We start from the raw sequence: 27,095 nt of genomic DNA on the forward strand, positions 1-27,095 counted from the left end.
GGTCTGAGTCGTGGGTTTGAAACAACAGATTTATTAATCTGAACTGAACTCCAGTCTGTGTAGATTTATGCCTTGGGTTTGGGTGCCTCAGTTGCCCTCTTCTTTGCGGGCCTCTTCTTGGGTTTAAGCATCTTGGCCTTGATCTATGGAGAGAAACGGCAAGAGTTTAAAGCCACCGTCTGCAATTTACTATTTTCACTTTCATCTCAATTGTTTGGCTTTTTACCTTGGGATCATGCTTAAGGATAGCATGACGTCTTGCTGTCTTGGCGTATGGGTTCAGTTTGAACATGATCTTCAAGTTCTTCAGAGGATTCTTCTTCATAACTCTGCGGTTGATCTTCTTGCTGTAATGAGGAAATTAACCAAGTTTTAATAATGAACTGCTACAAATATACAACCTGAGTCAACAGACTTGAACTCAGGACTTCCATATAATCAGGGTTCAGAAACACGGACCTGAAGTGGAACATCATCATAGTTGACTAACCAGAGTAAGTTTTAAATCTAAAAGTGAACGGCGCTTACCGAGGTGCACGAAGTGCTTTCTGGATCTCCTCACTCTTAAGAATCCTGCTCAAGTCTGTGTTGGTCATCTTGTGCATTGGCAAACTGAAACAAGATGCATTAAAAATTTAGCACCTTGTTTACAAAAAAATAAACAGTAGGTTGACAAGTCTTGTATTGCTCAGACTCAGACCTTCATTAGTATCATAGAGTTCAAAAACACGGACCTGAAGTGGAAGCTCATCACTGATTCACATGAGCAGAATACAGTACACACTGTACTTATACATCTGAATGCTACTACTCCTGAAATACTCACTTGAAGTCAATCTTCTGGGTGGAAGGTTTACGCCAGGTGCCATACAGATCATCCAGCTTGCGGAAAGCGCTCTCGGTCCAGATGCAGAACCGTCCAACGTGACCACCAGGAGCGAGCCTCAGGAGGTTCAGCTTGTTCACGTTCTGCAGAGTGATGCCTGCATTATATAGAAGAAGATAATTAAGTTAAGCTCACTCATTTCATAACACAGCTCACTAGATAAATTCATAAATGCAGAGCTACATAATAACTGGGGTCTCAAGCATAACACAATGTCAACGCCAATTCTTCATGAGCTATTAATAATGTTACCTATGAAATATTAAGACAATATTCATTCTATGACAGTAATTTCTTTTAAATTTGAACAAGAAATTCACCTGGAATATTTCTGAAGGCTTTGGTTAAACCAGCATCTTGATTATAGATGATGCATGGCCCTCTGCGCTGGATTCGTCTGCGATTCCTCATCTTACCCTTACCAGCACGCATGCGCTGAGAGGCGTAGACCTGAAGAGTACAACATTTATATTAGTCCAATATTTCATTAAAATATATGTAAAAAGAATAAGCATGTCAAAACTTTGTTTTCAGTATAATATGATGAGATGAGACCAGTGCTACAATTTCACGCTTACAGAAATGTATTCAGTTTAGGGCAAGACTTAATTTACCTTCTTGATGTCATTCCAAGCCTTCAGCTTCTTGAGCAGGAGCACTGCCTCCTTGGTCTTCTTGTAGCCCTCAACTTTGTCCTCAACCACCAGTGGGACCTCAGGAATCTCCTCAATGCGGTGTCCTAATAGACAAGACGGTTATGTTAGTCAAAGACATCCAAACACAAACTTGTCCTGACAGTCAAGGTTCTAAGCTTGCTCAGACTTCAAGAGACATCAATACTCTGTGACAGCTTAGAGACAGCAGGCAACTGTCACTGTTCACAGGCTCAGACGCAAATTACACCATCATGGCAAGTCAAATCTTTGGGATCAATGTGGCTATACTTTCATCTTACAAGACTTCACACCTGATCTTGTTCTATACACTTATTATTGAAGCTTACCCTTGGACATCACAAGTGCGGGGATGGCAGAGGCTGCCAGGGCAGAGCAGATGGCATAGCGCTTCTGGGGAGTGTTGATCCTGCGGTGCCAGCGGCGCCAGGTCTTGGTGGGGGCGAACATGCGACCACCACGACACATCTACCACAAGGTCAAGGAGGTCTCACGCAGAGTAGAAAGAAGCACTGATGTATTTGATACCTGCTCAGACTCAAAGTTCATCAGCCATCTGTGCCAGCATATGACAGTAGGCATTCTGTCACTGGTCACAGAGTCAGACGCAAATTACACCATCATAGCAAAGTCTACAGATTTAGGCAGTTTAAGTATACATGAAATAAGAACTGAATTGAATCAATTCTGAAATGAAAGGATACATTTCCAAAAGCACCCTGGCCAGAGCGGTGAGTACCACCACCTCTAACACGGGGGATACGAGCCACAGCTCTTCCTGTACCCCATGACTCTGCGCTGGTCTGGTGGCCTAAAATATACACACACACAATTAAACACCTAGAAGACAAACAAGATGTACTGGACTTGTAAACAATTATCCTCACTTGTCACATTAACCTCCCATTCACAGTTGTAAACTTGATCAGAGTTGAAAAACACTCACCTGCCAGTTCACTGACTGCATATGGCTGGCGGTTGTTCTTGCGCATGTTGGTGTGCACAAAATTCACAACATCAGGACGAATTGGGGCCTTGAACACAGCAGGCATGACAACATTTTTGCCTGAGGATTCTCCTTTCTCGGAAAACACCGAGATGAGGGGTCGGGCACAGGCCTGAAGAAGCAAAACATCAACATTAATGTTTAATAAAATACACGATGTGGTTTATGACACGGCGGAACACGCAACATGAGAAATCTGTATGCCCCTGAGAGCCCTGAATACTTTAGATCAAACGTCTGGAGAAGAACAAACCTCCATATCTTATAACATGTGCCAGCAGCTACACTTCTAACTATAAAGTCACTCTGATGTAACTCGGTGCAACCGACTATTTAAAGTCATCCCATGTTTTACTGACATGATCAAAGTAACCGTAAATTGGTCCACAATGTGATCGGCGGTGGCTGGCCTTAGCTTAGCTAGTATCTACTGACACGATTTAGCCGGCCTTAACTTTACCGCAAACATACTTGGTAAATAGCGACGGTGGTTTTAACAAATACAGAGTTACGTGTAAGTACTAGAGTCTATTGTTTGCAAAACGTAGTCAAGATTAAAATATACGACACACTTAGACATCTCCCACGGTACAGACAGCTACACGTGTAACTGGGTTGAACTACCGAAGCCACTCATCCAAAATGGCCCCTCGTGTTAGCTTGGCTAGCCGGGAGCCGTCCAATTGAATGTTTTACTAAATCTCAACTGAGCCTTTACTGAAATGCCCAACCCATGGGTATTTATTTCGTATACACGATTGAATATGTTGTTATGTAGTATAATAAACCCTATCGGCAATATATGCGTAAATTCTCACCATTTTCGGTATTTAGTTTTCGGCTCGCCGGGAACCACGCTCCACACGCTATGGCGGCCACAGTGAAAAGGAAGTTGGTAAGACATCCGGACTACTTTATGCGTCCGCCCCAAAGCATACTACTTCCGTTAGAAATACTATTTTGACGGTTCGCTTACTTAACCCCAGATAAGGAAGACATATAAAACTAAAATGCATTTAAAAATAATTACTTCAGTAATTTTTATCAACTCATCCCGATTAAACAAAAATAACTTTAAAGTTGGTTGCTGCAGCTGGGACTATTTTTTACTCCATGTTGGCGCAGGATAAACGTAAAGACCGAACTACTTTTCTTCGGAACCTTTTTTAAAATACATTTTTTTAGTCGATTTAATAACAATATTCTCCATATGTCTTAGATGACTAATGCGCATATATACACTTTAAGAGTTTATTAATTTTTTTTACGTAAAATTAAAACGACGACCTATGACCTAATGTCGTCACCAAAGAAGTGAGCGCGCGACTGTCAAAATATCAACAGGACCCGTTTGGTTGATTAGTCTGTTAACGTGAAACTTTATTAACTTCCTCTGTCTCTTTATTTCTAAATATTTTGCTGGAGCTGGTCACTCATACTCGCACATAACTGCGCGATGGGTACAAAGGTGATATCTAGTGCTAAGGAGTTTTTCAACATCCTTCGGTGGGTTTTGAAAACATAGCTTTATTAAACCGACGTTAGCACTTTTAGCTAACGTCAATATTAAGTTAATTTACCTCAAGATATGTATTGATCCGAAGTAAAGTCAGTTCTAGTAATCGTCTGTATTGTGTTGGTTCCAGATCTCTACAGGACGAGAAAGGCAGTGATCCGTATATATTTGAGGTAATTTAATTTGCCCTGAATTAGTGTATTTCATGTTGCTGTGTCTGTTTGTGTGATGGTAGTGATATTGATATCTTGTGTGTGACAGGAGGACATCCAAATATTGAAGATGAATGGAGACAGAATTCCGGTGGTGAATATGTACTGTGGCAACCAGACCATCTTTGTCTGTGAAAAAGCTGTGAGTATCCCGTCTACACGGCAATGATGACACGCGATGCATGATACAGACAGACAGACAGATAAATAGATGTTTTACTCATCCCAAACTGGGACATTTTTGCAGTTGTGGCAGCAATGTACAGGCAACATACTATATACTCAATATTTACAATCCTAACCACTGGATTATGTTTTGATTTTACTAGGTGCCGAAAATAAGTGAATCAGAGGATCCACAAATCACTGAGACGTCAAACTGTGCAGCAGATGATAGTGATGCAGCTGATGATGATGTCGTCAATGTGGTCCCCGCACAACTGGGACCACAGCCTCTTACAATCATGAAAGCAAGGTGACATATGCCAGGACATGTGACATTTCATCCAAATGATGCACATGCTTGTCAGATTATACACGTTGACTATAGCTGACAAAACTCTTTTTTTTTTCTCTCTGTGTAGACAGTTGCTGTCTTGGTACACATTATCTCTAAACCCTAGTGTGTCAGCTGTGGACAACATCCCTGCCTTACAGCCTCTGTGGGTTCGATGTGACATGTCTGACCCTGCTGGAACGACCTGGTTTGGGGCTGAAACCATTTGCATGGGAAATAAAGTCACTGGCGTCAAATTATACTCTACTACCTGCAAAGGTATTGTTTTATCCATTCTTTTATGTCCCATCCATAAAGCAGTATCAGCACAGTGAATGAATTTTTGCCGGTTCTTGTGTTATTTTGACGTTTGAACTTAATTTTAATAGGTTCATCTGTGGACAAAAGATCTCTCTTAACCTTAGAGGAGCTGAAACAAGAACACAAAAAAAGGCATCACTCTCCCGCAGTAAGTGAGTGTATACCCTCTTGCAAGTCAGTACCAGCGAATGTTAGTTCACTTACATCTGTCAATACTTCTGTTAATACAGACGGGCATTAAAGGCAGTGCCAGATTCAACTTGTTTGGCTCCACTGTTGTTGAAAACACCACAATCGAGTCACAGAATAGTGTGTCCGTGGATTTCAAATGGAGCCACGTGGAGAGTATCCTCGAGATCCCGCCCCTTTCCTCTACAGCAACACTAGTGAGCCGCAATGATTTACACTAAATAAATCATGTCTGGTGTTATTTTCACGTTAGTTCTTACCCTGTTTGTCTTTGTCTGTGTGCAGAATATCAAAGTTTCCAGTGGAGACATGAGAAGTCCAATGTTTGAGATGTACAGGGAGCTAGAGTTTCTTCAGGTCAGTAATCTGAGGTGACCGTAACTTTTTTGCACTCAAATGAACAACTAAATTCTGTATATAATTTGTTTTATTTTAGACTCTTGCTGATGGTTTGAGAACTGGTGAAACTGAATGGATGGAACCCGCGGAAAGCACGTCAGCTGTAAACCTGACCAAGGCCTACTTAGAAGGTGTCTGGATTTATAAATATACATTGAATGTGATGTAATGCTGTAAGATACATTGTTTTCACTTTGTGTCGTTCTTTCAGAGCTTCGGGGAAGTGCAAAAACACCACAGGATCAGGCTGCAAAAACAGCTGAGGTGTGACAGTGATGAAAAGCATGAACGGTTTCTCCTCAGAATACACAGGGTATATTTCTTGGGTCTTCATCTTTTCTCTCCATCTTTTCTTAAAGACCACAAAGCAGGAGTCCGAGACCGACACGCCCATTTTCAACTCTTTCTTGGAAAGAGGGGATTTGGATTTTGTGGAGCAGCTGTGGGTTCGGATGAGAAAAAGTGAGTCAGTGTCTCCACAAAGAGAACTACGTGTAATTTGATTTAGTTTTATCAACAGAAATCTGCAACCATTTCACCCCTTTATTTTGTTTTTCGATCACAGGCGTGACTTCATATCAGGACATTGGCGACTGCCTCAAGTTGGTCACTGAAGCTCTAAGATATGGCGACATCAAGCCCTGGGTATAGGATGATGCAGCTTCATTAAACTTTATTTCAAACCGAAGATTGGCCATTATCAAGTGATTTTTATTTCCTGCTTTTTTCCTCCAGATTCACAGAGACAGCAACAGCTCCCTCAGCAAGCTCATTCTGCAGTCCTACCACCAGCAGATCGATCACGTGTCTCTTACAGGTGTCACCCCTGTCAAAATGCTGCTGGAGATGGGTCTGGACAAGATGAGAAAAGATTATATTAACTACTTGATTGGTAAGCATTTCTATTTATTTTCCCTTTGAAGCTCTTGTATTGCACTCTATGAATCGAGCCATAATTTTATCTGCTAGTTGCTGTGTGTAATCTTCTTTGTCTTCATGTGTTTGTTTCTCAGGTGAAGAATTGACAACTCTAAACCACTTGGTAAGATTGAGAGTATTTTAATGACAAATGTATCCAAATGTCCCTCAACGAAGTACTGAGTTTTTAGTCATTTACCCCGTAGTGTTATTACCTGAGCACAGAGGTCGATCTCCAGGAGCAAGTGATCCGACTCAGAAAACTGCACCATCTGCTGGAAATTATTTTGACCTGCAGTATATTCCTGGGTTTGCCCTACGACCGACTCTTCCTTCTCACGCAGTGAGTCACTTTGTTTTTCCGGAGATGAATGTGTGTGTGTGAAATGCACTTCGCTGCAGAAGATAATTTAATACCTTATTTCTTTTCTTTGTCATAGATCATGTTTGCAACACTACAAAACCTCACCGTATGACGAGGAGCATGAATTTAAGCTTCAAATCAAACCTGCTCTGATCAGCCACTTCTACCAGAAGTAAGGAAAACAAAGCTCTGTGTACTATTTGTTCTGTCTTAAGAAACTGAGATATTTTGGCATGTTGTAACACGAAGTGGTACCTGTGATATTATTCTCTACTATTTAATATTTTTCACTATTTTATATACGTGTGTGTGTATGTATGTGTATGTATATTGTGTATACATATATATATCATTTATTTATTTATCTAAAACAGCTGCAGTTGATATTTTACCACCTTGCAAACTGTACAATTCACAAAATAATCTTGTGTGAATTGCAGGATTCTTTTTAATACAGTTATGTCACAAATGTTCAGTCCCTCCTTAACATGGCTGATTGTTGGTAAATAAGTTACGCTTGTTACAAATGTAAATGGAACCTTTGCAAGGAGTTCTCTCACAACATTTTTTTTCTTTTTTTATGGCCTTTGAGACTGTGTAGGCTGATATATTGTTGGTAGCAGCAAGCATGCAAAATTAAAACTCATGATACATATTTAAACCCTGTTGTGGAAAACAGAATATATATTTCATTTCGTAGAACCGCATGAAACCTCCGAGACGACCTGATAAACAGGAGTTTATTGGACTAATGAATGCATTTACTGTTATGTGGGCTAATCCAATTTCTCCTCTTGGTGTGTATGTTCCACAGAGAGCATCCAGTAATGTGGGGTGTTGAGGTGTCCAGTGGCCACGGGCCTCGTGAGGTCAGGACATCCTTACAGCTCAGTGACAGACCGCTGGTTGATCACGTCATCTTCGAAACAGGTGATCTTTACCATTACACATTATATATCGATAGTGGTAACTACCCCAGTGAAGTATAGATAACACAGTTCTCCTTCAACTGTTTTTAGATCACCCAAATGAAACAGTAAATGGAGTGGACAGTGATGAACCCGCCTTCTTCTCCACCATGGTGTGCTGCAGCCTCGTCAACTTTGCATGAGTTCAGAAAGTGCACATCTAACTAACCAACACACAGTGTGTCTTCATATTTGATATCAACATGCCTTTATATATAAGAACCTGCATCAACGCCTACAGTGACTTGTAGGGGCCTTTGTGTTATATTCTGTTTTCAGTCCTTTGCAGATATTTTGCAAAGGACTAGTAGCCACATTTTATTGTTACATTTGTTGCTCAAGATGGTCGTTGAAATTTCTAAGGAGTTTCGTGCCGACAACAGTTTTATGCAAATAAAAACACAAAGTACAGTCGTACGTCATAAGGACTGTTTGCAATGGCAGCATTCCACAGCAGTGTTTTAATAACATGTTGCAGAGGAATCCACAGTGTTTAAGTGCCTGCTGCTAAATGTATCATTATAAACCAGTCATTTTACAGCTAACACCATAGGCACACCAAATGAATGAAGTCAGTAATTCTCTTCAGTTTACACAATAAATGTATATTCACACATGATCCATTAAAGAAATGAATGCATTGTGAGTGCACGATTTGTGTCTGTGGTAAATTTTGTGATTGTAAACACGCACACGCTCTAGTTGCGCCTCCGCAGCAGGAACATGAGGAAAATGGCACTGAGCAAAATAGAGAGCGTACACACGGTGGGAACAACGATCTCAGTAACCATCTCCATGTGGCTGGTCAGAGGGTCTGCGAAGCACACGCACATTCATTAAAAACTCAGGTCATTATCGGCATTATTAATATTATTGTTGTACAGTCCACACATTGCACACAAAGCGAGTAATGACGCTCAAGCACAGCACTCAAAGGGTTAATATCTTTCTCTAAATCAAGTTTTATCTGATTTAAATTGAGCACAAGGGGATTCTTACCATGTATAAGTCTTAGAATATTGGCAGCAGTACTCCGCTGTTCCTCTAATAAAAAAAGAGAGAGTACTCAGAGTTGATCAACGACACTTTAACCCTTTGAGAACTGCAGGCAGCTACTGGGGAAAGTTTCAGAAAGCAGCATTTGCACCACAGCCAGATCGTTGTCTCAAATCCAATCCTCCGATAATGTTTTTTATTATTACGAGCCATCAGCCATCATGGCAGAACATTATGTCGAAGTTTTGATTCCTAAATTCAATTGAGATACGTCATGGACCGTTTCACCGCTATTATGTTATCTGGTTAAATTGGGCCGCATGTTTAGTGAAGTACCCCGCAGGCAAAAGTCCACCTGTCGGCATTTTGCTTTTTGGGTTTTTAATGAGGCCGCTGTGAAATTAAAAGGGCTGTTATCTTAAATTAGATTTGAGCACGCTGGCAAAAACAGTGAATGAAGAAATCTTTGCACGGTGTGTACAAGGGATGGTGTTAAACGGCAGAGGCCTAAGTGTTAGTCAGAAACGAAAACACAGTCACAAAGCAAGCAACAAAAGGAAATGGATTACATTAACAGGAGGTATGGACCCTCAACGTGCTAAACCTCATCATGCACTGGCCAAACCTTTGGCATTTCTGCATGTTCCTTGGACTTTCTTCTAGCTGGAGGGGCAAACAAAGAAGATGTCTTAGATATTCTGTGCAAGATTTTTGAAACCGGGTTTTGTATTTCTACAATTAGTACGGCTACTAATTTGTTCATGTGTGTTCCGGTACGCTCGGAGAACAGAAACACATATTCAAGTCAAATTATTATGATTATTTTATTTTAACTACTGGGAAATTTTTCTCTTCGTATTTGGACCAGAATCTTTATTTGTTTACCCCAGCTAGTCATCACTGACAAACACAACGCGGGAGGCTCTAGACAAACTCACCTGCAGCTAGGAGCTGGTTGCTAGAAGAGCAGGTCTCGACAGCCTTCCTCCTCCAGTTTTCAACCTATGAAGAGTCAGGAGACAATCGGAAATATTAAGAGGTGTATTTTTGGGCGTAGGTGATCACATACCAACGTCTTAATGTATTCAGAGGCGTTTGGGTTGAGGCCTTTGCAGTGAGCGCTCTGTCTCTCACCTCTCTTTGATTGGGAAATCCATTGGAGCTGATGATGCGTTTGTAAAACTGAACTGAGGCTTTGGGGTAGCGAGGCTTGTTTTTGTTCCTGAAGTCCACGTAGTACAAGCCAAATCTCTCCGAGTACCCTTCGTCCCACTCGAACTTGTCCAGCAGCGACCATGCGGTGTAGCCCTTCACGTTGACTCCGTCTTTGATCGCTGAGTGACGCACACAGCAGGGAGCTTTAGAACCACGTAAGCATTCTCTTTATTTTGAGCATCACTCACCGGTTCACTTACCTTTCAGCATCTCATTGATGTAGTCCTTGTAATACTGTATCCTCCACTCATCACACAGCTCTGTGCACAGCATTTTCTCCGAGACTCCGTTCTCAGTCACATAAATCATTGGGTTTCCATACTGAATCTAGATGGGGAACAAATCAATATGACGGGAAATGTCATAAAAAGGTTCCGCTTGGGAGTTCCAGCTGCACAAATGCCAGCTCTGTGATATTTCACCGTGAGTCACCTTGACAAAATTGAGCAGACGCCGGAAACCCCAGGGCACGGAGTAGAGCCACTCAGATCCAGGGTCGGGCCAGCGTGGGTCAACCAGCTCAGCCAGGTCCCGGTCTGTGAAGTAACTACTGCTGCTACGAACTGACGGGTAGTTCTTCTGGGTGATGTAGCGGGTGGTGAAATGGCCGATGCCGAGGAAGTCGCAGGTGCCCTTTATGTAGCTCTTCTCCTGAGGGGAAAATGCTGGCAGTCGAGACGTCCCGAGGCCCTGTTGGACGCTCTTCCTCCCTGAAGCAGACAAGGAGCAATCGGTTAATTCCCCGCTGGTAGATATTACTTTAATAGCATTGACAGTTTAACTTACCAATGAAGTCTTTCATCACTTGAGGGTAGTCTCCATGAAAGACAGGCGTTGCAAACCAGCCCAGGTAGAACTGGACGTATCTCTCAGCAGCTTCGATGTCTTTCTGGTTGCTGATGTCCACTGGCTCTCCCCAGTCCCCCGACAGAGAGATGCCAACCATGCCTGCAGATATGAAAAGCAGATCTCATCACAGTCAGACAGATAAATGCTGAATTACCGAACTGTGCATCCCTTTACCTTTTTGTTTCCCCCTCCACTGGGTATCGTAAGTGTGCCAGACTTTAGCGTGCGCCTGTCAAACGATACATACGCTTCAATGCAAGTTCTTAATTGATTCATATGTGATTATTTGCACTCTCATACCTTTATTATGTGATGTGCAGCCTTGTATGCCCCGGTTCCTTTCAGCTTCAATCCAGGAGCGTGTTCACCTGTCTCATAGCCTTCTACTGCTACCGACTGTGGTCATGTTTTGATGCAACAATACCGCTGTCAGTACACGTACAAACTTGTGCATATGTTGGACTATTCACTGTGAACATACCCACGGATTGTTGAAGGTGATCCAGTACTTCACTCGGTTGCCAAATCTTTCAAAGCACAGGTTGGCAAACTCATTGAAATGATTGACCATGCTCACATTCTGCCATCCACCATATTTTTCTTGTAAGACCTAGACAAGCAAATGACACGGTGCGTTATTTGAAAAGTTACCAAGGCTGAAGCCGCCCATTTCTTTGCACACCGACCTGTGGAAGATCCCAGTGATACAGGGTGACAATGGGAGTGATTTTGCTGTCCAGTAGGTGGTCAATCAGTTGATCATAGTACTGAATTCCCTTTTCGTTTATATGGTCAGCTGCAAATGAGTGTAGAGAAATATAAGTTTCGGTTTTACGTCGACTTTAATTAATAGTTGTTACTCACATTTAATGCCGGTGGGGATGAGTCTGGGCCAGGAGATGGAGAAACGATAGTGGTTGAGCTTCAGCTCCTTCATGAGAGTAACATCGTCCTGTACGAGGAACATTAAGTGGAAACATTTAGACATCTTTGTACCAAGTTCCATTACCTGTTCTCTCAGACACGTCACACTCGATCACCTTGACTTTGTAGTATCCCTCACACGAGGAATCCCCGGTTTCGTTCTGTTGGATTCTGCCTTTCTTGTGACTGAACACATCCCAGATGCTTAGTCCTTTTCCATCTTTGTCCCAGGCTCCTTCTGTTTGATAGGCTGAACTTCCGGCGCCCCATGAAAATCCTAAAAAATACAACACCGGCCACGTCTTAGGAGGACTAATGGCAGAAATGACAAAATAATTAACTTACAACATTTATCTTTCTGATCTAGAACAAACTGTGTGTGTGTGTGTGTTTGTGTGTGTGTGTACCACTTGGAAAAGTGCCATAATAGAAGGAGCTGTGGTCGTTCTTTGTCCAGTCGAAGTCCTCAGCCGCAGACAGACACAGCACCAACATAAGCACATGGCACACACAGAGTGCACAGCGGGGCAGCATGGTACTCCTGAGTCTGCAGCACAGTTACTGTCCCTCACCAGTGTCTGCGCACAGACAAGAACCAGTCAGCATTTACACTCAATGGTCTGGGGCAAACGTGTTAAATAAAATACGAAAACAAATCTGTATTGAAAACAGGAGAAAACTTAATATAATCACAATAGACTCGTCAAGCAGCCTGGAAGCATCCAATGTGATAGACTGCGGGGGGTCCCACGTCCCTAATGCAAACTCAAATGCCACTATTCAGACTCAATGGAGTGGAAGCTCATCGTGCTGATGCAGACAGATCCCATACAAACAGTGGTTTCACCTCTGTAAGCAAAGCTAATGTTAGAGAGGTTGATATACGTATTTACTGTGTTCAATCACATGATGTTGATGCGCGCAAATGGTCCAGCGTGGATACAATAAGTCTCATTATTCAGAAAATTGTTTGTCACACATACTGTGTTTTGTAAATAATTTGTCATTTCGGAGTATTGCATCATGTTTGTCTTATAGTCCAATAAATCTAGAGTGAGTGCTAAATAAAATAACACTTTGGATATTTTTTATCTGAAACAAAATAACTTTATAACCTAAATACTAATGTGCCTACAGTTCTCTACACAGACTTGATATACTTCTGGAAGTTTTTCATGCAAATGTTATTAATTAAGCTGCTTAATTTCAGTTGCAAACTCATTTTAAATCACTTATGTAAATCTCAGAACCATCCATGTCCAATTACCTGTGAAACTTATGAAGAAAGCATTTGCAGCAGGTCCTTGTCCTGAGCTCAAGTCCGTGGGTGAATGGGAGCTTCTCCTGGAACAGCAGATCAGGTAGAAAGCTGTATGTATCTATTGGAGCGGCCTCTATTGTACGTTCCCCCTGTTGAAGCGCCACCCTTCTCCAGAGCTGTCCCTGCTGTCAGGGGGTGAAAGCTGGCCTTATTGTGAAGCTCGCTGTATTGTTTTAACTGTTTAGAAAATGCTGAATGGTTTTCTCGTGGAAAGTGTTGGCACTGCATTACCCGTTTGCCTGGGTTAGTTTGGGACACAGATATTACCTGAACTCAGTATCTGAGAATATAAAAGTAATCCGTTCTCTTAAATTACCATGAGTAAACAATCACCTAATATGAAATACATTACTCTGTGGTGTAAACTTTGCTTTTGTGAAACTAAAGGTGTGCGTTGTAGAAATCACTCAAGTGAGACCTATGGAAAACATTTATTTTGTGCTTACAATTATTATTTCGTACGTAATGCAAACATAGTATCTTCTTATATGGCCCAGCCATACATTTTCATCAACAGACACATCTCACCATCCGATTTTTGATTTTTAAGTGAACTGCTGCGCTCCTTCTCATCCTCAAAACACACTATAGGTCTAATATAGCTATAAGCACCTAATAACACTGTCTTACTGCATATCAGTGAGATGTTTCTCACTAAATTTGACACGACTAACATGTGTGAGATTTGGATGGCATGCCTTAAGTCGGGCAAAGGAGAAGATATACAGCACCACACATCATTTCACTGTAACTGATACTCCATCCAAATAAATTAAACTTCTTAACTGGTAATACAAAACGGGCAAACAAACAGACATCAGTCAGCTCCTGAAAAAACGGGACACCCCCTGAATCTCAATAGTCATCCTCCTCCCCATCATCTTCCTCAGGTACAAACTGGAGCTCATTCTCATCTTCGTCCTCCTCCTCTTCGTCTTCTTCTTCGTCGTCTTCCTCCTCCTCTTCCTCTTCCATATCATAATCTACAGCGGCATTCAGTAGGAGTTTGGTTCGGTTGATCTCGCTCTCATCATCAAGATTAATGTGAACCTGGGGAAGTAAGAATAAATGTTAAAAGGCCCCAACTGTGTGTGCAATGCAGAGCTTTGAAGTGAGCCTTAAAAACAAGTGTGACTTCATACTACGAAGCAGATGTGTGAATATGATGGAAGGCAAAGATGAAGCCTGCATGGGAGTGTCTGTCTTCATGCAATAAGCACAGTATACACACCTTTGACTCTGCACACGTAATTGCTTAATGAGCATAGCTGGCTACAACCTCAAAGCAGCTCCTAACAACATGACCAGCGGTAGCCATCATATACAGCTTAATCATGATCACGTACACAAAGAGAGCTTGTGTCTGAACGGACACGAGACTGATGTAAATCTTCTCATTTAGCTCCAGGCACAAAGTGAATACATGTGTTTAGGGTTGGAGGTTAAGGGAACATGAGCACAATTTGTTCAGTGTAGTCGACAATGAAGGAGTGTATTTAATCGTATCACATAATTCAGTCTCTCAATTGCTAAATGGCAAAAACATGACACCAAAGAAGCCTTCAAATATCTCTTAATGACAACAACTAATTTCAACAATGGTTGCCCTAAAACATTACGTTGCTGACTACACGCACTACAACAATGACCAGAATAAGAAGAAAAAGAAGAAGAATGGCCATTACCCATAACTTAAATGATTAAAAATAACTGTGTACACAGCAAACAAAACATGATTGCTTGGCTGTGTTTGCCTTAGTTGTACTGCACTGACGCACTGGAGTAATTACATTTACTGGAGCACACATAAACACGCAAACCAATTTCCTGTCTTAACGTCATTACTTAGAGTAACTTGATATAAGTGTGAAAGTAACTGCAGCCCCTGAGGTTATCCAGGCTTAAAAGCAACAAAAACATGATGGTGAACGTCCTAGTATGACACTTGCGTCCTGATGTGTTCTCTGGCTCAGTGATTTACCTCGGTTTCTTGGGATGAGCGCTGAGAAGCTCCTTCTTCTGACTGAGCATTAATAATAGACTTCAAGGCCCCCTCTTCGAACTGTAACACACAATGGAAACACAGTATGTAAACCGCAGGCATGGACACCTACACGGTCATACCGTCATACAACTCATGCTCACCTTCAGTCTGTTCAGCTGGTCCTGTAACATGACTTTGATCTTGAGAAGAGTTTCCTCTTCCTTCTTCAGCTCCTGCAAACGGCTGTGCATGTTTACTGCTGCAGTCAGACCATTCCTCAGCACTGGAAGAGACCAAAGTCAAGAAAGATGATTCACTCCTCTATGTTTTACCCTTGTTGATTACAGCGGAGAGAGACGAAATGTGTATGCTTGGTGTTATAGACGATCATCATTAAACTCATATTAGACTACACGTTCTAATTAACCTGGTTCCTATAGTTCCTCTTCCTGTAATATCTATTGAAATTTAATGTAACAACATTGGGATTCATTAGGCACCGTTAAACGGATAAAACAATGTTATAAAACACGACAGTTATCACATCCCGTTATGAGCAGTAAAGTGTGTCTTTTATTGTTATTATTATTATTTTTTTAATGACAAGTATATTGTGTCGCTAGTGCTTGCTAGCTGATCCTCAAAACAAAACCGATGAATAGCGGTAGCGCAAAATTATAATTTATCTCCCCCCATGCAGGACAAAAACTAAGCATGAGACTACTACCTCTGTTTATAAATTCTTCTTACAGCTCCATACCAGCGTGAAAACCACTGATGCGCGGGACAACGTGCCTTCGGAGCGTTTGCTTTGCTTACTGACAGCTGACTTGTTGTGCTACAGCTACGGCTACGAGCTAAAGTTTGGCTCCTGAGGCGGATGTGCGGTCACATCCGGGATTAATGCGGCTTTGGGTGCTGTCGGAGAACTCACCGCTTAACTTCGAGATGGAAATAGGAGGTTTACTGTTGATATCTATTTAAAGAGTGTTGCTTGAATTAACTGGTTTAACCATAAACTCGTGGTACGATTAATTTGGTCAATTACCTTTCTTATATGTATAATTTTAATTATTTGTTCTTATTCTCTGCCTTCACATGAATTGAAAGCAGAAAATACGACTCCACGATAAGCAATGAAAGGCATCATTCACGGTCAAGAACCGTTGGATATGGCGACATCTTGTGTTAAAGCGGTGGTAACTGCGTCTTCTCCTTTCAGTAAATACGAGTTCATAAAGTCAGTCTTTCAACTGAACGGGGCTTTTTGATGGTAAGAAAACCTCGCAGCGTCTTTCTATCAAGCACCAACATTTTCTCACAGCAACTGAAATCGGTTTGACTAAGTGGCCACGAGTTAGCTACCTTAGCTAATTAACGTCAACGTGTATCAATGCAACTGTTTCCTGCCATTGCTTATCAATGGCCGTCCTTTTTTCCTCAAAGACAGGTTTGAAGTGGCAGGTGTCAACTTTACGATGCCAGGAAGCCTAATTTGTAACAAATGTAGTTCATGTGTTAGTCTCCCCTATAAAACACAAGGGTCATACTGGTGGAAGACAAACGCTGCAACTTCAACACACAGATGCACGGTGCAAATTGGGTTTACACTGTAAATAACAGTTGTAATGTGATAGAAGCAAGACCTGCATTGCAAACGTAGATTTATGACAGTATGTGGCAGAGGTCTGAGCATTTTCAGTCGGAAGCAGGGATATATGTCATGGCAAGGAGCCTCCAGGATGTTCAGGATCGCCATGTATGCTCTGTTTAAAGGAGTAACATAGGCCTCTGTGTTGATCCAAGTATCTGGCCTGGCTACAAGCAATTATTCAGCAGTATTGCAATTTACCTGCAAAGCATGTCCCTCCTAAACCCCACTGTACCTTCGCCTCCACTGAAAGAGAGCAATAAAGTAGATAATGAATTCAGCGAGAACTTAAATAAATCACAGATGGAACTCGCTGATGTGAACAAGATCTGAACCGGCTTTTAATCAGTCCTCAGAAATGTTTGAAGAGCCCCATTAGGTCCTTTATAGGATTTCTCGACTAAGTCCGACCAGATGTGTGCGTTGATAATCACAGCCCGCAGGCACGGCTGGAGACTAACAATGGAGCCCAGCCAAAAGGAGAGGCATACCTGTCTCTGTTCACACACATGAAAACAGGACTGCGGTAGGATGTAGGTTTCTCAGATTTCCTCATTTTTGCCTTTCCTCCCTTGATATTGAGGTTTTACATTCTTGGGATTATGGAGGCTTAGAAAGGGGGTTGTGGTCAGGGAACATCACCACAGCAGAATGGGGTTGGACACTTGCTGTTTAATGTAAGGTCTCATAATATAGATATTAAGCAGCTGCACCAATCCTTTATTTATATTCGTGAATAAGCACATTAATAGATGCATAAAGGATGTAGTGAGAAGCAGTATAAAAAAAATAAAAATCAACCCCTCTTTAACCAGATGCCCTCTGATTAAGGAATGTTTTAGGTAAATTCTTACAGAAACTCCAAAGAAGTCTAGTGAAAGGTCCCATCAACAACATTATTTTAATGAATTCGTACATAGGTGAAAAGTATGTGTTGGAATTGAACTCTTTTTGTCTACTTGACGTAGGCTGGCGTAGGCTATATTTGGAGGTCTTAATTCCCTGCACCACAGAAGTATTTCCTTCTGCCTCAAATCTTGGCTTCATGACACTTATATTGTACAGTTTATGTTGAAACATTGTAAAAAAAAAAAAAAAAAAATAAGGTGGATGTAGTGTGTGGTGCAGTTAAATTGTATTGAATTAAACACAAGTCTGTCTGTTTTTCAGCCCAGCCCATTATTTATAAAAATAATAGAAACGTGCTGAATGCCACAACCTTCAATGCACTTACATCTGTCATTTCTGTGATACTTAACACCTCGCAGCACACAAAGTTCCCCCTACATGATTTTATTTTCCAGAATTTCCCCCTTTTATCTCACTCGTGAAGTAGGCCATTGGGTAGACTTGTGTTTCTAATTACATTTTGTGAAAACAATGTGTATTGTCTGTGTTTTGTCAGGTTAAATGCAGCCGTCCAGTGCAACACAGTGCCAGCACTGAAGACCCAACGACAAGATGACGCACAACGGCACAGGTCAAGAAGTGGGTGTCCATGTGTGTCTGATGTAGCTTTGAAATGAAACAGTTGTGACATTGTTCATTGTGCTGCAATTTCTGGAACAACCAACAGGTGTACAACTGTGTACTCAATATACAACTGCAATATCATTCCTGAATTATACACTAAGATAGATAGTTTGTGCGTAATAGAGGCAATAGAACCTCAGACGTATAAGTTCATGGTTTCAAAAACATAAACCTAAAACATACAATATGACAAAAAAATTCAATTCGGTATAGCCCGCTTTGAAAAATTGCTAATCTAGCACAGAACAGTTTTTACAAAACACAAAATTACTCATAGAATCTTTCTGTGCTGTGTATAGTGACAATTAGAATTAATTACATGTATGTCAGTCTGCTAATGGATGTAATGACCGTTCATTATAGTACAGTTCATTTGTGGTATGTGACCATGTGATAGAACATGATTGTTTTGCGAGCCAAGCACATACAGGAAGGCTTGGGATCTGAAACTAGAGCTGTGTGTCAGTGCGGTAGAGTCCTCAAGGATTTGAGGGTCAGAAGAAAAGGTGGTCTGAGGCGTGCGCCCCAATACCCAGCTGCCATCCTCCCAGCGCAGACATGAGAGGCCCCACTGCGGCACGAGGGTTTTACTTGGAGCCTGTTTCATCAGCTTGAAGGTGGCTAATACTGGACAGTTATCACTCTGCTCCTTGAGAGACACAGTTGTTTTCTCCTTGTCATCACGCAGACCGTATTGCAGCTACATTGCAGTTTCTTCCCAGTCAAAGCTCTCTTGGCAGGGCTTGAACCCAGTGTTGAGGCCTGGCGGCAGCTGAGGCTGCTGCGAGCGGTGGTCTGCTATGCTCGTGCAGCGTTTGAAGGTGCTCCCACCGTCAGTGGAATGCAGCGCCGGGCCTTTTGCATGGGGCCTTCCAAAAGGGAGAGGAAGCAAGGGGTGGGGACCCAGAAAGAAAGAAAAAGAGGAGGGGTGACCTTTGAACAGTGCCATCAGAAAATTACGAGTCACTTTTCTATTGGGGGAAATACAGCAGACACGCCAGTTCCTTTAAAAGATGCTCATCGCTGGAGCTGGAAATCATTCAGGTTCCTCCATCACCAGGGCCTTTCTAAAGTTTTCATTTCTGCTCTGACTAGCAGGGATCAAGGAGTGAGGAGGGATTCCTCAGGAGGCTTGAGCAAAGAAATCTGTTGATAATCTGAAACACGTCAAAATATTTGTTTTAAACCAAAGAGATCTAATTAACCAAACCAATCTGTATCATGTATCATGGATTAATGTTATATTGATAAAGCCTTTAAACATTTTAATGGTTTGTTGTCACTTCCACATGTAGAGCTGAATACTAACACACGAATTTGTTTTTATTCAGTTGCTGACCAGCAGTGACATACATTTACTAAGTGGGGTTTGACAAATCTGAGCACAGTACAGACTGTTACAGTGTCTTATCAATTTTGCTGATGTTGGACAGTATGTTAATGAAAATGCTAACCCTAAACAAGAGCTTCAAATGAGTTCGTACCTCACATTTTCAGTAGTGGCGACTAATGCACACTGCGTTAGGAGAGTTGAGCTGAGCATGAGCACACAAATATAAGAGGGAAGGAAGGTGGATTGTGACGCCGATGACAATGCTGAGTTACTGGGGGAACGGCGGGTTATCTTGCGACCACAGCTGAGGAAAACCACAGTGCGCTCTGAAATTTGCCTGCATGTAAAAGTTTGTATACTGTGATAGGTCAGGACATTGATAGAGGGTGAAGAGAAAGGTGGGGGTGGTAGCTTTAACATTTCCTCTCACAGCAATGTGGACAGGAGCCCATGGCGCCTATGAAAGGAATGAGCTCGTGGAGATGGCGGCGCCTTTGTTTCCAAGGCATTACCTAAACCTTTACATTTCCTGTCTTGAACTCCCACACACATGCAAATTGGCACACACACACAGTAGGACAAATGTATCAGACTGCACTCATTGTAATCAGCACAATCTTCTGCACGTACACGGAGCCACAAAGATATGGATGCATACCTTGGCAGTGACTCAGTGCGTGTGTAAGCGCTCTGATACACATTCATGTGTGCGCGAGTGCAGAATTCATTGTTTAAAATGTTTATTGACGACTTTCACCTTTGCATGTCACAAACAGCGCCAGGAGAAGAAAATAAATCTTCATACTGTGTTTCATTGAAACCTTTCGGACTAAGTCAGCTACCTCCCAGTGGGCACTCTGTCACTGTATCAGAGAGGATGATTGATAATACTGTTAATCACCAGATTAACCGCAGCCGTGCTGTAGGATCCAGTGTGTTTTTTGTCTATCAGCACTTGCATGTGTACGTGTGTGAGCTGGGCGCCCAATACGATTCCGTCTCCATTTGTTAACCAAGTGTAGCACAAGCCAAGCTTTGCTCCAGAGTCTTTCTGGAAAACCTAGTAATTGTTTGCAGTCAGCATTATATTATGTGAAGCTTGTAGGAGACAGCTGGTTCAGTACCCTGCTCATGACAAGTTCAAGAAAGCATATTACTCCACGATCAGATTTAGTTTCAGTCAGCTTATGTGGTTTTAGTCCGGCCTTTATACCTAAGCTGATCTGTCCACAGAGGTACTATAACAAAATTCAGTCCAATAGGGAAGGATGTGCGAAATAGTGGTGGAGATTTTGTTCTCAGCAGCGCGTTAGACAGATGGAAGTGAAAAGGACCTGAACATACTGGCAGATCCTGGATGTAAGGCAATCCAGTATAACCACAGCAAAAGGCTGTTGATTTAGGTTGGGCTAAATGTGGCGGGCTTCTTTATGTTGCAGCCGGGGAATTCCTCAAATCACTACATGAGGTTTAGGCCCTAATATGATGTGGTTTGGTCGGGGATGGCAGATGGGAGTTCGGGGGTAGGAGCTGAGGAGAATGTCTCTGTCACAGCTGAAATTTGTAAACTAATTGACCACCCAAACACAGCATTCCTGTTCCACCGGCCTTTCTCCTGAGACCGACAAACAAACCCAGAACTCAAGAACACCTCCACCCGACCCGCAGACTGTAGTGTGATTAATTACATTTTCCCTTTTCCATTTTTTTTTTTTTTTTTGCTTTCTTTCTTTCTTTCTTGCTCACTCCCTCGATCTCCCGGGCCTAGTGTATTGGTCTGAGTAGTTAACCTCCCTTGGTACTCTAAGTTAAACATCCTTGTAATGTCAGACCAGCCAAAAGGAAATCCACCGTGTTTTCTTTTTCTGCTGTCGTTTTTACTTGTCGTAATGATTCATTATTCATAGGTCTGCATGCTCATTTTTCTGTTTTGCTGAGCCTTTTCAGTCTCAAATATCCAGTTGCCTGGATACAGATGTAGTGAACAATGTTTTGGAGTAAGGTAAAAATAAACAAGTCCTTTTGACTCTCAAGTCAACTAGAAGGAGGGAAAAATGGGCACACTAGGAAATTGGGCCAAATGTAGCGATGGAAGTTTGACATGCTTATTCCAACGGCGAAGGTCAAATGATAATAAAAGTTAAGATTACTCCCACAGGATTGGATCTGAGATCATTACATTAGCTAGGTAGCAGTGTAATCAATATATGTCTGGGACATATTCTAAAGGCAGTGGTTACTTCACAGGTAAGAATGTGTTCCTTGGGGCTCTGTTTTTTTGGCCAGGATCCCAGTTGCAGTTACAGCTCCTCTTATCTCTTGTCTCATCTAAAGCAAATATTGACTACAGAGATTTAGGCATTCTTTGCATTTTTTTGTTGGAGCGACCAAGCGACAGGTACTAGACTCCCGTTTTAGGAAATCTTGATTTCCTCACTCTTATTACTTATTTACTAAACCATCTCAGCAAAAAGCATACGGACAAACACACATTCCGAATGACTATTGACAAGACATAATAGCCGACATATGAGACATAGCAAATCTGTTTCTTAAACACGGAGCTGCAGCCAGATGACAGTCGGCTTAGTTTAGCGTGAAGAGTGAAAACAGGAAGAGATTTGGCCGACCTCTGACACCCGCTCATCAGTATTGGGTTTGTTTAATCCTTGTTAAAACGTAGTTGTTTCTTTGGTTCGTGTAATCTACCATCTGACATTAGCTCATTGCAAATTTTCTTTATCTGACTATATCACTCCCATTTTCATGACACCTAAATGTTGGAGAGGTTCATCTCATGACCATCTTTGATGTCAGCCCCTGACTCTAAAGATGTCGAGCTACACTAATGGAGGTATTAGGCCGAGCAGGCCCGACGGTGGTCGGAGGAATGTGTGAACACAGTGACAAAACCATTTATTTACAGGCACTTCCACAGTGAGGTCTAGCACCCACAGCCCAAGCGCAACCCCAGGCCACAGCTGCGTGTGAACAGTGTAGGGACTGCCCCGTTCACTTTGATCGGCCGACATGCGAGCGTCCCTGATCTCTAGGAACACCACCCATCTTGTTTGATATTCTAAGTGCACAAACTGAGACATTCCAGACGTGCGAACTGCCCGTGACAAATGATCACCCTTTGGGTTTTCGGTTTTCTTGGCACCGTGAAGTGGGTCTAAGGCTGAGAGTTTTCCCTCCTCTCCACCTTCAGGAACTGGAACGGCACCGCAGAATGTGAGCGAGTCCTGGTTTAGATTGTTATGTTTGAGAGAGAGCCTCCAGGGTGGGGATATGATCTTTTATTGACCTTATTTACACTGGACAGCCTGGACTCGGAACACCGACAGGTCTGTGTGTCGTTTAGTGTGATGTTGACTGGATTAAATCAACATCAATAATAGGCAGAGCACAAACGAGGCTGCAAGTTGGTTTCGTTTTAGTTTCGAGCAATAACCCTTTGAGGAGAGAGAAGTGAAAATAACATTTGTTACTGCCAGAAAATAACATTTGTTACTGCCAGATTAGTCATTGCATATTAGGGGGTGATGTTGGTTTTGATTGTTTTCCAACTCTGCTCCAATTCCTTCAGTGGTCACATGAAATATGTCCTTTTTAATTCAGAACTTGGGTCTCGAGGTGCACTCCATGTTTTAAAAGGCATTATCGAAGGCCATTGATTTCTCCGTTTCATTAAACAAGCCTCGCCATGTGCCATAACTGATGTCATTCTACAGTTTCCTGTCATTTTCCAGGCAGGCAGTGTTTCACGTGCCCTTCTCTAAAGTCCATCCAGTTAAATCCTGACATGATTGAATCTTTTACACTTCATTTGTAGCATTCATCAAAATACGGTTGGATCATGAAACTTTGGCTGACTACCGTCCAAAGTAATCTAACCGCACCAAAAGAAATGCTGATACATAGATTTCCCCAATGAAATGATGACGTTTGGTAATTCAAAGTGGATAGAAATGCTTCAGAGAAAATGTTGAGTCCCTGTTCAATCCTAAATTAATTCCAAGCTCTCCTTGTAAAGTTTGCCTCGGGCACTGTTGTCACTCAAAAGTTGCCAGGAACTTTCAGATTGGCGTGGGGACTTTTTGGAAGAGAATCTCAATCTGTGAAGACTGAAGCCTAGATTGCTGCATTCGTCTCTCACCAGTCTTGGATTGCTTTGCTGGATCACGGTTGCAGTCGCAAGCAGCGTTTGCCTCACATTGTCCCATTTCCCACTCCTGCTTTCGCTGCTTCACTCTGGTGAAAATGAAGATTGCTGCCAGATAAAAAGATGGCAGCAGATTTAACAAGAATGCTTCCAAGATCTTAACTACTCCTGGCCGCATGTGAAGGTTTGTGCACGTTGACGTCGGCGTTTGTGTGCTCATGTATTTCAAGTACTGTTAAGAAGCAGATTGTAATCGCAAATGCCATGTATGATCAGCTGTGGTGTGTCTGAGACCTTGTCTGAAGAAAATCAAGACTCTGAGCTGCTGTAATAAAGGTGGCTTCAAATAAAACACTCTTTTGGGGAGGCAATAACAAATTATAGTGCTTTTGCAGCTTCATGCTGGGGTACGCGGTACTAGCTGATTCACATTATTGGTTGCAACAGAAAAAAATAAATGTATTTGTTCAGTGTGCATGTCGTATCTAAAGAGGGCGCTGAGAAGTAGCGGCGTATTCACCTTTTTCCCATAGCTGGACTGTGAGGAAGAAGTCCTCCATGACTGAGGGTTACATTGTGGGGCCAGGGAGGAAGTGTTGTGGAGGGGCTGTAAGGGTGTTGCTAAGCAACAGGGTGGGCAACTTGGCGTAATGAGTGTGGGGCTCAAGAGCTGTCTGCTCAGTGTTCCAGGTCCTGACAAGAACAGACAGGCTGGCCTGGGACGGCCTGCATGGAGCTGCCACCACGGCCACCTGCTCACAGCAATCATCACCAGCGCTCCAGCCAGCCACCGATACAGCATACAGACCCAATTAAGAGCTCTGCATGTCCCCCTCCAGCCAGCCATCACTAACACTCCTGCAAGTCTGACAAGGCTGCCTTTTTTCCCCTTAGCAAATCTCTAATTAACAACATTGGCAGTGGTGAGGCCCGGCAGTACAGAGCTGCTGAAAGGGGCTGGGACTCTGCTCGGGTAATCAGCTTAAATACAGGTTTATTTCCTGCCCCCTGTGCCTCGCTACTTCCAGCAGAGATTGCATTCTTTTATCTGTTTATCTCCAATTTCCTCTGACTTGTAACGTGTCTCTCAGACACACTGTCACCTCCACTTAAGGCCAGACTGGCTGCTCCTGCGATCAGATGGTTTCAGAGCAGTGATCAGAGTTGGTTTTGGCAGAGAATAGCTCTCAACAACGAGTCTGTCTGTTCCATTGCTTCCCACCTCCTTGATCTTAGCTGCAGAAACACTACTAAACAGGATCAAAGAGGTCCACGCTGAAAACGGACCTTTTCTTCATGTTGTATTTAATAATTCATTGCATTGTGAAGAAAGTATTTTGTGAAAGATAGCGATCGACTATGGCTCTTTATGACACTTCCTGTTAACTGGACAATTACATTAATTAGTTAAAATATGGAGAAAAAAAAAGTGTGAAATTACCTCATTATCAGAACACGATTAAAAGAGCTGTGTTTGAGCTGAGAGCAGAGGAGGCAGAGGAATTTCCTTTCAGTAGGGAGGTGTTATTGTTGGAGCCCTGTGCAAGAGCAGTTTGGGACCAATTCTTGATACAGCACCACTGCTATTGATTGTCTCTGTAGTGCAGTTCACACCAAAACAATTTAGTTCAATTTATTGTAAAATGTAAGCGTGGACATTGTGTATTACTGAACACATTTGAGTATATTTTTTGGCTGTAACAATAATCTCCGGTGGCCAGTTTTCCACTCTTTCTTTGGCTTCTTTGGATGTTGTGATTAATGAGACATAATGATGCACTGTGTGGCCTTTTGATCTTTAAAAGAAGAGACATTTTTACGGACGTTCTCTTTGGATGTTCTCGCAAAGTATTCGCTATTGAGGACAAAAAGTGCAAAGTGTTTATAAATGACAATAAATATTATGATGGGCTTATTTTGATGAAATATATGTGGCTGTCCTTCCTCTCTCTGGTGGATTGATTTTTTATAAATTTACCATCCATATGTTTTCACATGATGAAACTCTTGATTTAGACTTTAGACCCAAAGCGTGCTGGGAAAGACTTAAGTCCCCTTGATCCTGAACAGTTGAAGCTTTGCAGAAAAAGAGTGTACAGATAGTTCAGAGACTAAACAGCAGAGGGCACTGTTTGTCAGACAGCATAAACCCTTTACAGCATGTTTAAGGTACAAATAAAAAGCATATTCCCGTGTTGTATTCATAGTATTTATAAACGTTTTTGTTTTTTTTACTTCAAAAACGAGCTGGAGAAGGTGTCTGGTTTTATGGTATTTTACATCATCCTCAGCCAGTATTTCTTCATTAACACCGTCTTTTACTTTTTATGTAATTCCCAAATCAACACACAAGGCAGACAGAGACATTTGGTCTGAGGTGTTCATTGTGACGGGTAATAGATAAACCAACGACAGCGAGGTGTTGGCTGAAACGCTTCAGGCCTCTAAATCAGAGGAAAACACTTGAGAAATACCTGGAAACACTGCTGCGATGAGACACAGTGCAAACACATAATTTCCTGCAGCGCTGAAACACAACAGCGCACACCAGAAATCCTCTTGCCAGCGTGTCATTTTGTTCACTGGTGGAAATTTAAGATTCCAAGGGAAAATCGTATTTTGATCATAGCTCATAGTTGGAGCTATGAGAAAACCTGACAAGCGGCGGTTTGTAATCCTCGGTAATGTTTGTGGAACTGGGCAGGCTGAAATTTTGAGCTGTCCTTTCACTGTCCACCGCACATGGAAACATGTTTAGGTATTGGTTTCAGCGCAGGAGGTTCAACAAATACCTAAATGGGGAGATTTGGGTGTGGGGCTGAACAGAGGGGAGCAGTCTAGCACCAAGGCTTACTCTTTACCTGCATGAGGTCATAGGCTGAAAAAATGGGGAGGGTGTCAGTCACGATCTCCAACCTCCTGTGCTCTGGTAGCCCCTGCATGACTGATGGTTCTGAGTGTGCATGCATGTTTTTCTGTCGTGAACAATGAATTTGTAGAACCCAGTTCCCCGGGCCGACTGTGAAGAGAGGAGGGAAGAGGGAGGGGTGGAATGATGAAAGGGGGCTGTCATTTCTCTGGCTGCCCCTGGACTGGCAGGGTCTACTCTGGTGAGTCTGGTCTCCAGGGCCCTCGTCTCACTTAGCCCTCAATATCCCTCTTTCTCTCTGTGGGG

At 42.3% G+C, this 27,095-nt stretch overlaps 4 protein-coding genes and 4 non-coding genes across 14 annotated transcripts; 1 reads left to right on the plus strand and 7 right to left on the minus strand.

Annotated features, from left to right (window-relative positions):
- Window positions 1–15: 15 nt before the first annotated feature.
- Window positions 16–3,491, minus strand: rpl4 (ribosomal protein L4). Its single transcript, XM_047596859.1, has 10 exons — window positions 3,385–3,491; window positions 2,507–2,678; window positions 2,265–2,371; window positions 1,890–2,028; window positions 1,501–1,625; window positions 1,207–1,336; window positions 827–983; window positions 529–612; window positions 227–347; window positions 16–143 (listed from the first exon to the last, which is right to left on the minus strand). The coding sequence occupies exons 1-10, from the start codon at window positions 3,385–3,387 to the stop codon at window positions 66–68; spliced, it is 1,116 nt and encodes a 371-aa protein (XP_047452815.1). The 5' UTR covers window positions 3,388–3,491; the 3' UTR covers window positions 16–65.
- Window positions 418–484, minus strand: LOC125015584. The gene has a single exon (XR_007113623.1). It is a non-coding gene; the product is annotated as a small nucleolar RNA SNORD18 (small nucleolar RNA).
- LOC125015585 lies at window positions 691–759 on the minus strand. The gene has a single exon (XR_007113624.1). It is a non-coding gene; the product is annotated as a small nucleolar RNA SNORD18 (small nucleolar RNA).
- Window positions 1,700–1,799, minus strand: LOC125015587. The gene has a single exon (XR_007113626.1). It is a non-coding gene; the product is annotated as a small nucleolar RNA SNORD16 (small nucleolar RNA).
- LOC125015586 lies at window positions 2,090–2,188 on the minus strand. Its single transcript, XR_007113625.1, has one exon. It is a non-coding gene; the product is annotated as a small nucleolar RNA SNORD16 (small nucleolar RNA).
- A 77-nt stretch (window positions 3,492–3,568) lies between the features above and the next one.
- Window positions 3,569–8,600, plus strand: zwilch (zwilch kinetochore protein). Its single transcript, XM_047596850.1, has 18 exons — window positions 3,569–4,072; window positions 4,213–4,255; window positions 4,344–4,436; window positions 4,624–4,769; window positions 4,879–5,069; window positions 5,180–5,259; window positions 5,342–5,497; window positions 5,586–5,657; window positions 5,737–5,830; window positions 5,911–5,963; window positions 6,059–6,161; window positions 6,265–6,344; window positions 6,435–6,591; window positions 6,713–6,741; window positions 6,824–6,960; window positions 7,058–7,153; window positions 7,796–7,911; window positions 8,001–8,600. Exons 1-18 carry the CDS (start codon window positions 4,023–4,025, stop codon window positions 8,090–8,092), a joined length of 1,788 nt encoding a protein of 595 aa, XP_047452806.1. The 5' UTR covers window positions 3,569–4,022; the 3' UTR covers window positions 8,093–8,600.
- Window positions 8,369–13,398, minus strand: lctlb (lactase-like b). Of its 5 annotated transcripts, none has more exons than XM_047596852.1 (16): window positions 13,201–13,398; window positions 12,627–12,782; window positions 12,341–12,511; window positions 12,050–12,210; window positions 11,874–11,961; window positions 11,696–11,805; window positions 11,491–11,619; window positions 11,310–11,405; window positions 11,184–11,238; window positions 10,947–11,108; window positions 10,593–10,870; window positions 10,361–10,487; window positions 10,080–10,279; window positions 9,884–9,947; window positions 8,949–8,993; window positions 8,369–8,763 (listed from the first exon to the last, which is right to left on the minus strand). In XM_047596852.1, exons 3-16 carry the CDS (start codon window positions 12,465–12,467, stop codon window positions 8,648–8,650), a joined length of 1,758 nt encoding a protein of 585 aa, XP_047452808.1. In that variant the 5' UTR covers window positions 12,468–12,511; window positions 12,627–12,782; window positions 13,201–13,398; the 3' UTR covers window positions 8,369–8,647. The 5 variants fall into 5 exon arrangements, 4 of the variants coding, with proteins under 4 accessions (XP_047452808.1, XP_047452807.1, XP_047452811.1 ...); XR_007113558.1 differs by lacking the exon at window positions 12,627–12,782 and adding an exon at window positions 9,515–9,608 and having other exon boundaries at window positions 8,656–8,763; window positions 13,201–13,397; XM_047596851.1 differs by lacking the exon at window positions 12,627–12,782.
- Window positions 13,399–13,670: 272 nt separating this feature from the next.
- On the minus strand, window positions 13,671–16,126 carry snapc5 (small nuclear RNA activating complex, polypeptide 5). Of its 3 annotated transcripts, none has more exons than XM_047596861.1 (4): window positions 15,966–16,126; window positions 15,400–15,521; window positions 15,236–15,316; window positions 13,671–14,304 (listed from the first exon to the last, which is right to left on the minus strand). In XM_047596861.1, exons 2-4 carry the CDS (start codon window positions 15,487–15,489, stop codon window positions 14,110–14,112), a joined length of 366 nt encoding a protein of 121 aa, XP_047452817.1. In that variant the 5' UTR covers window positions 15,490–15,521; window positions 15,966–16,126; the 3' UTR covers window positions 13,671–14,109. The 3 variants fall into 3 exon arrangements, with proteins under 3 accessions (XP_047452817.1, XP_047452816.1, XP_047452818.1); XM_047596860.1 differs by having other exon boundaries at window positions 15,963–16,115; XM_047596862.1 differs by having other exon boundaries at window positions 15,999–16,105.
- Between the last annotated feature and the right edge of the window lie 10,969 nt (window positions 16,127–27,095).

Source organism: Mugil cephalus, chromosome 10, assembly GCF_022458985.1.
Source record: "Mugil cephalus isolate CIBA_MC_2020 chromosome 10, CIBA_Mcephalus_1.1, whole genome shotgun sequence".
NCBI classification, from domain to species: Eukaryota; Metazoa; Chordata; class Actinopteri; order Mugiliformes; family Mugilidae; genus Mugil; species Mugil cephalus.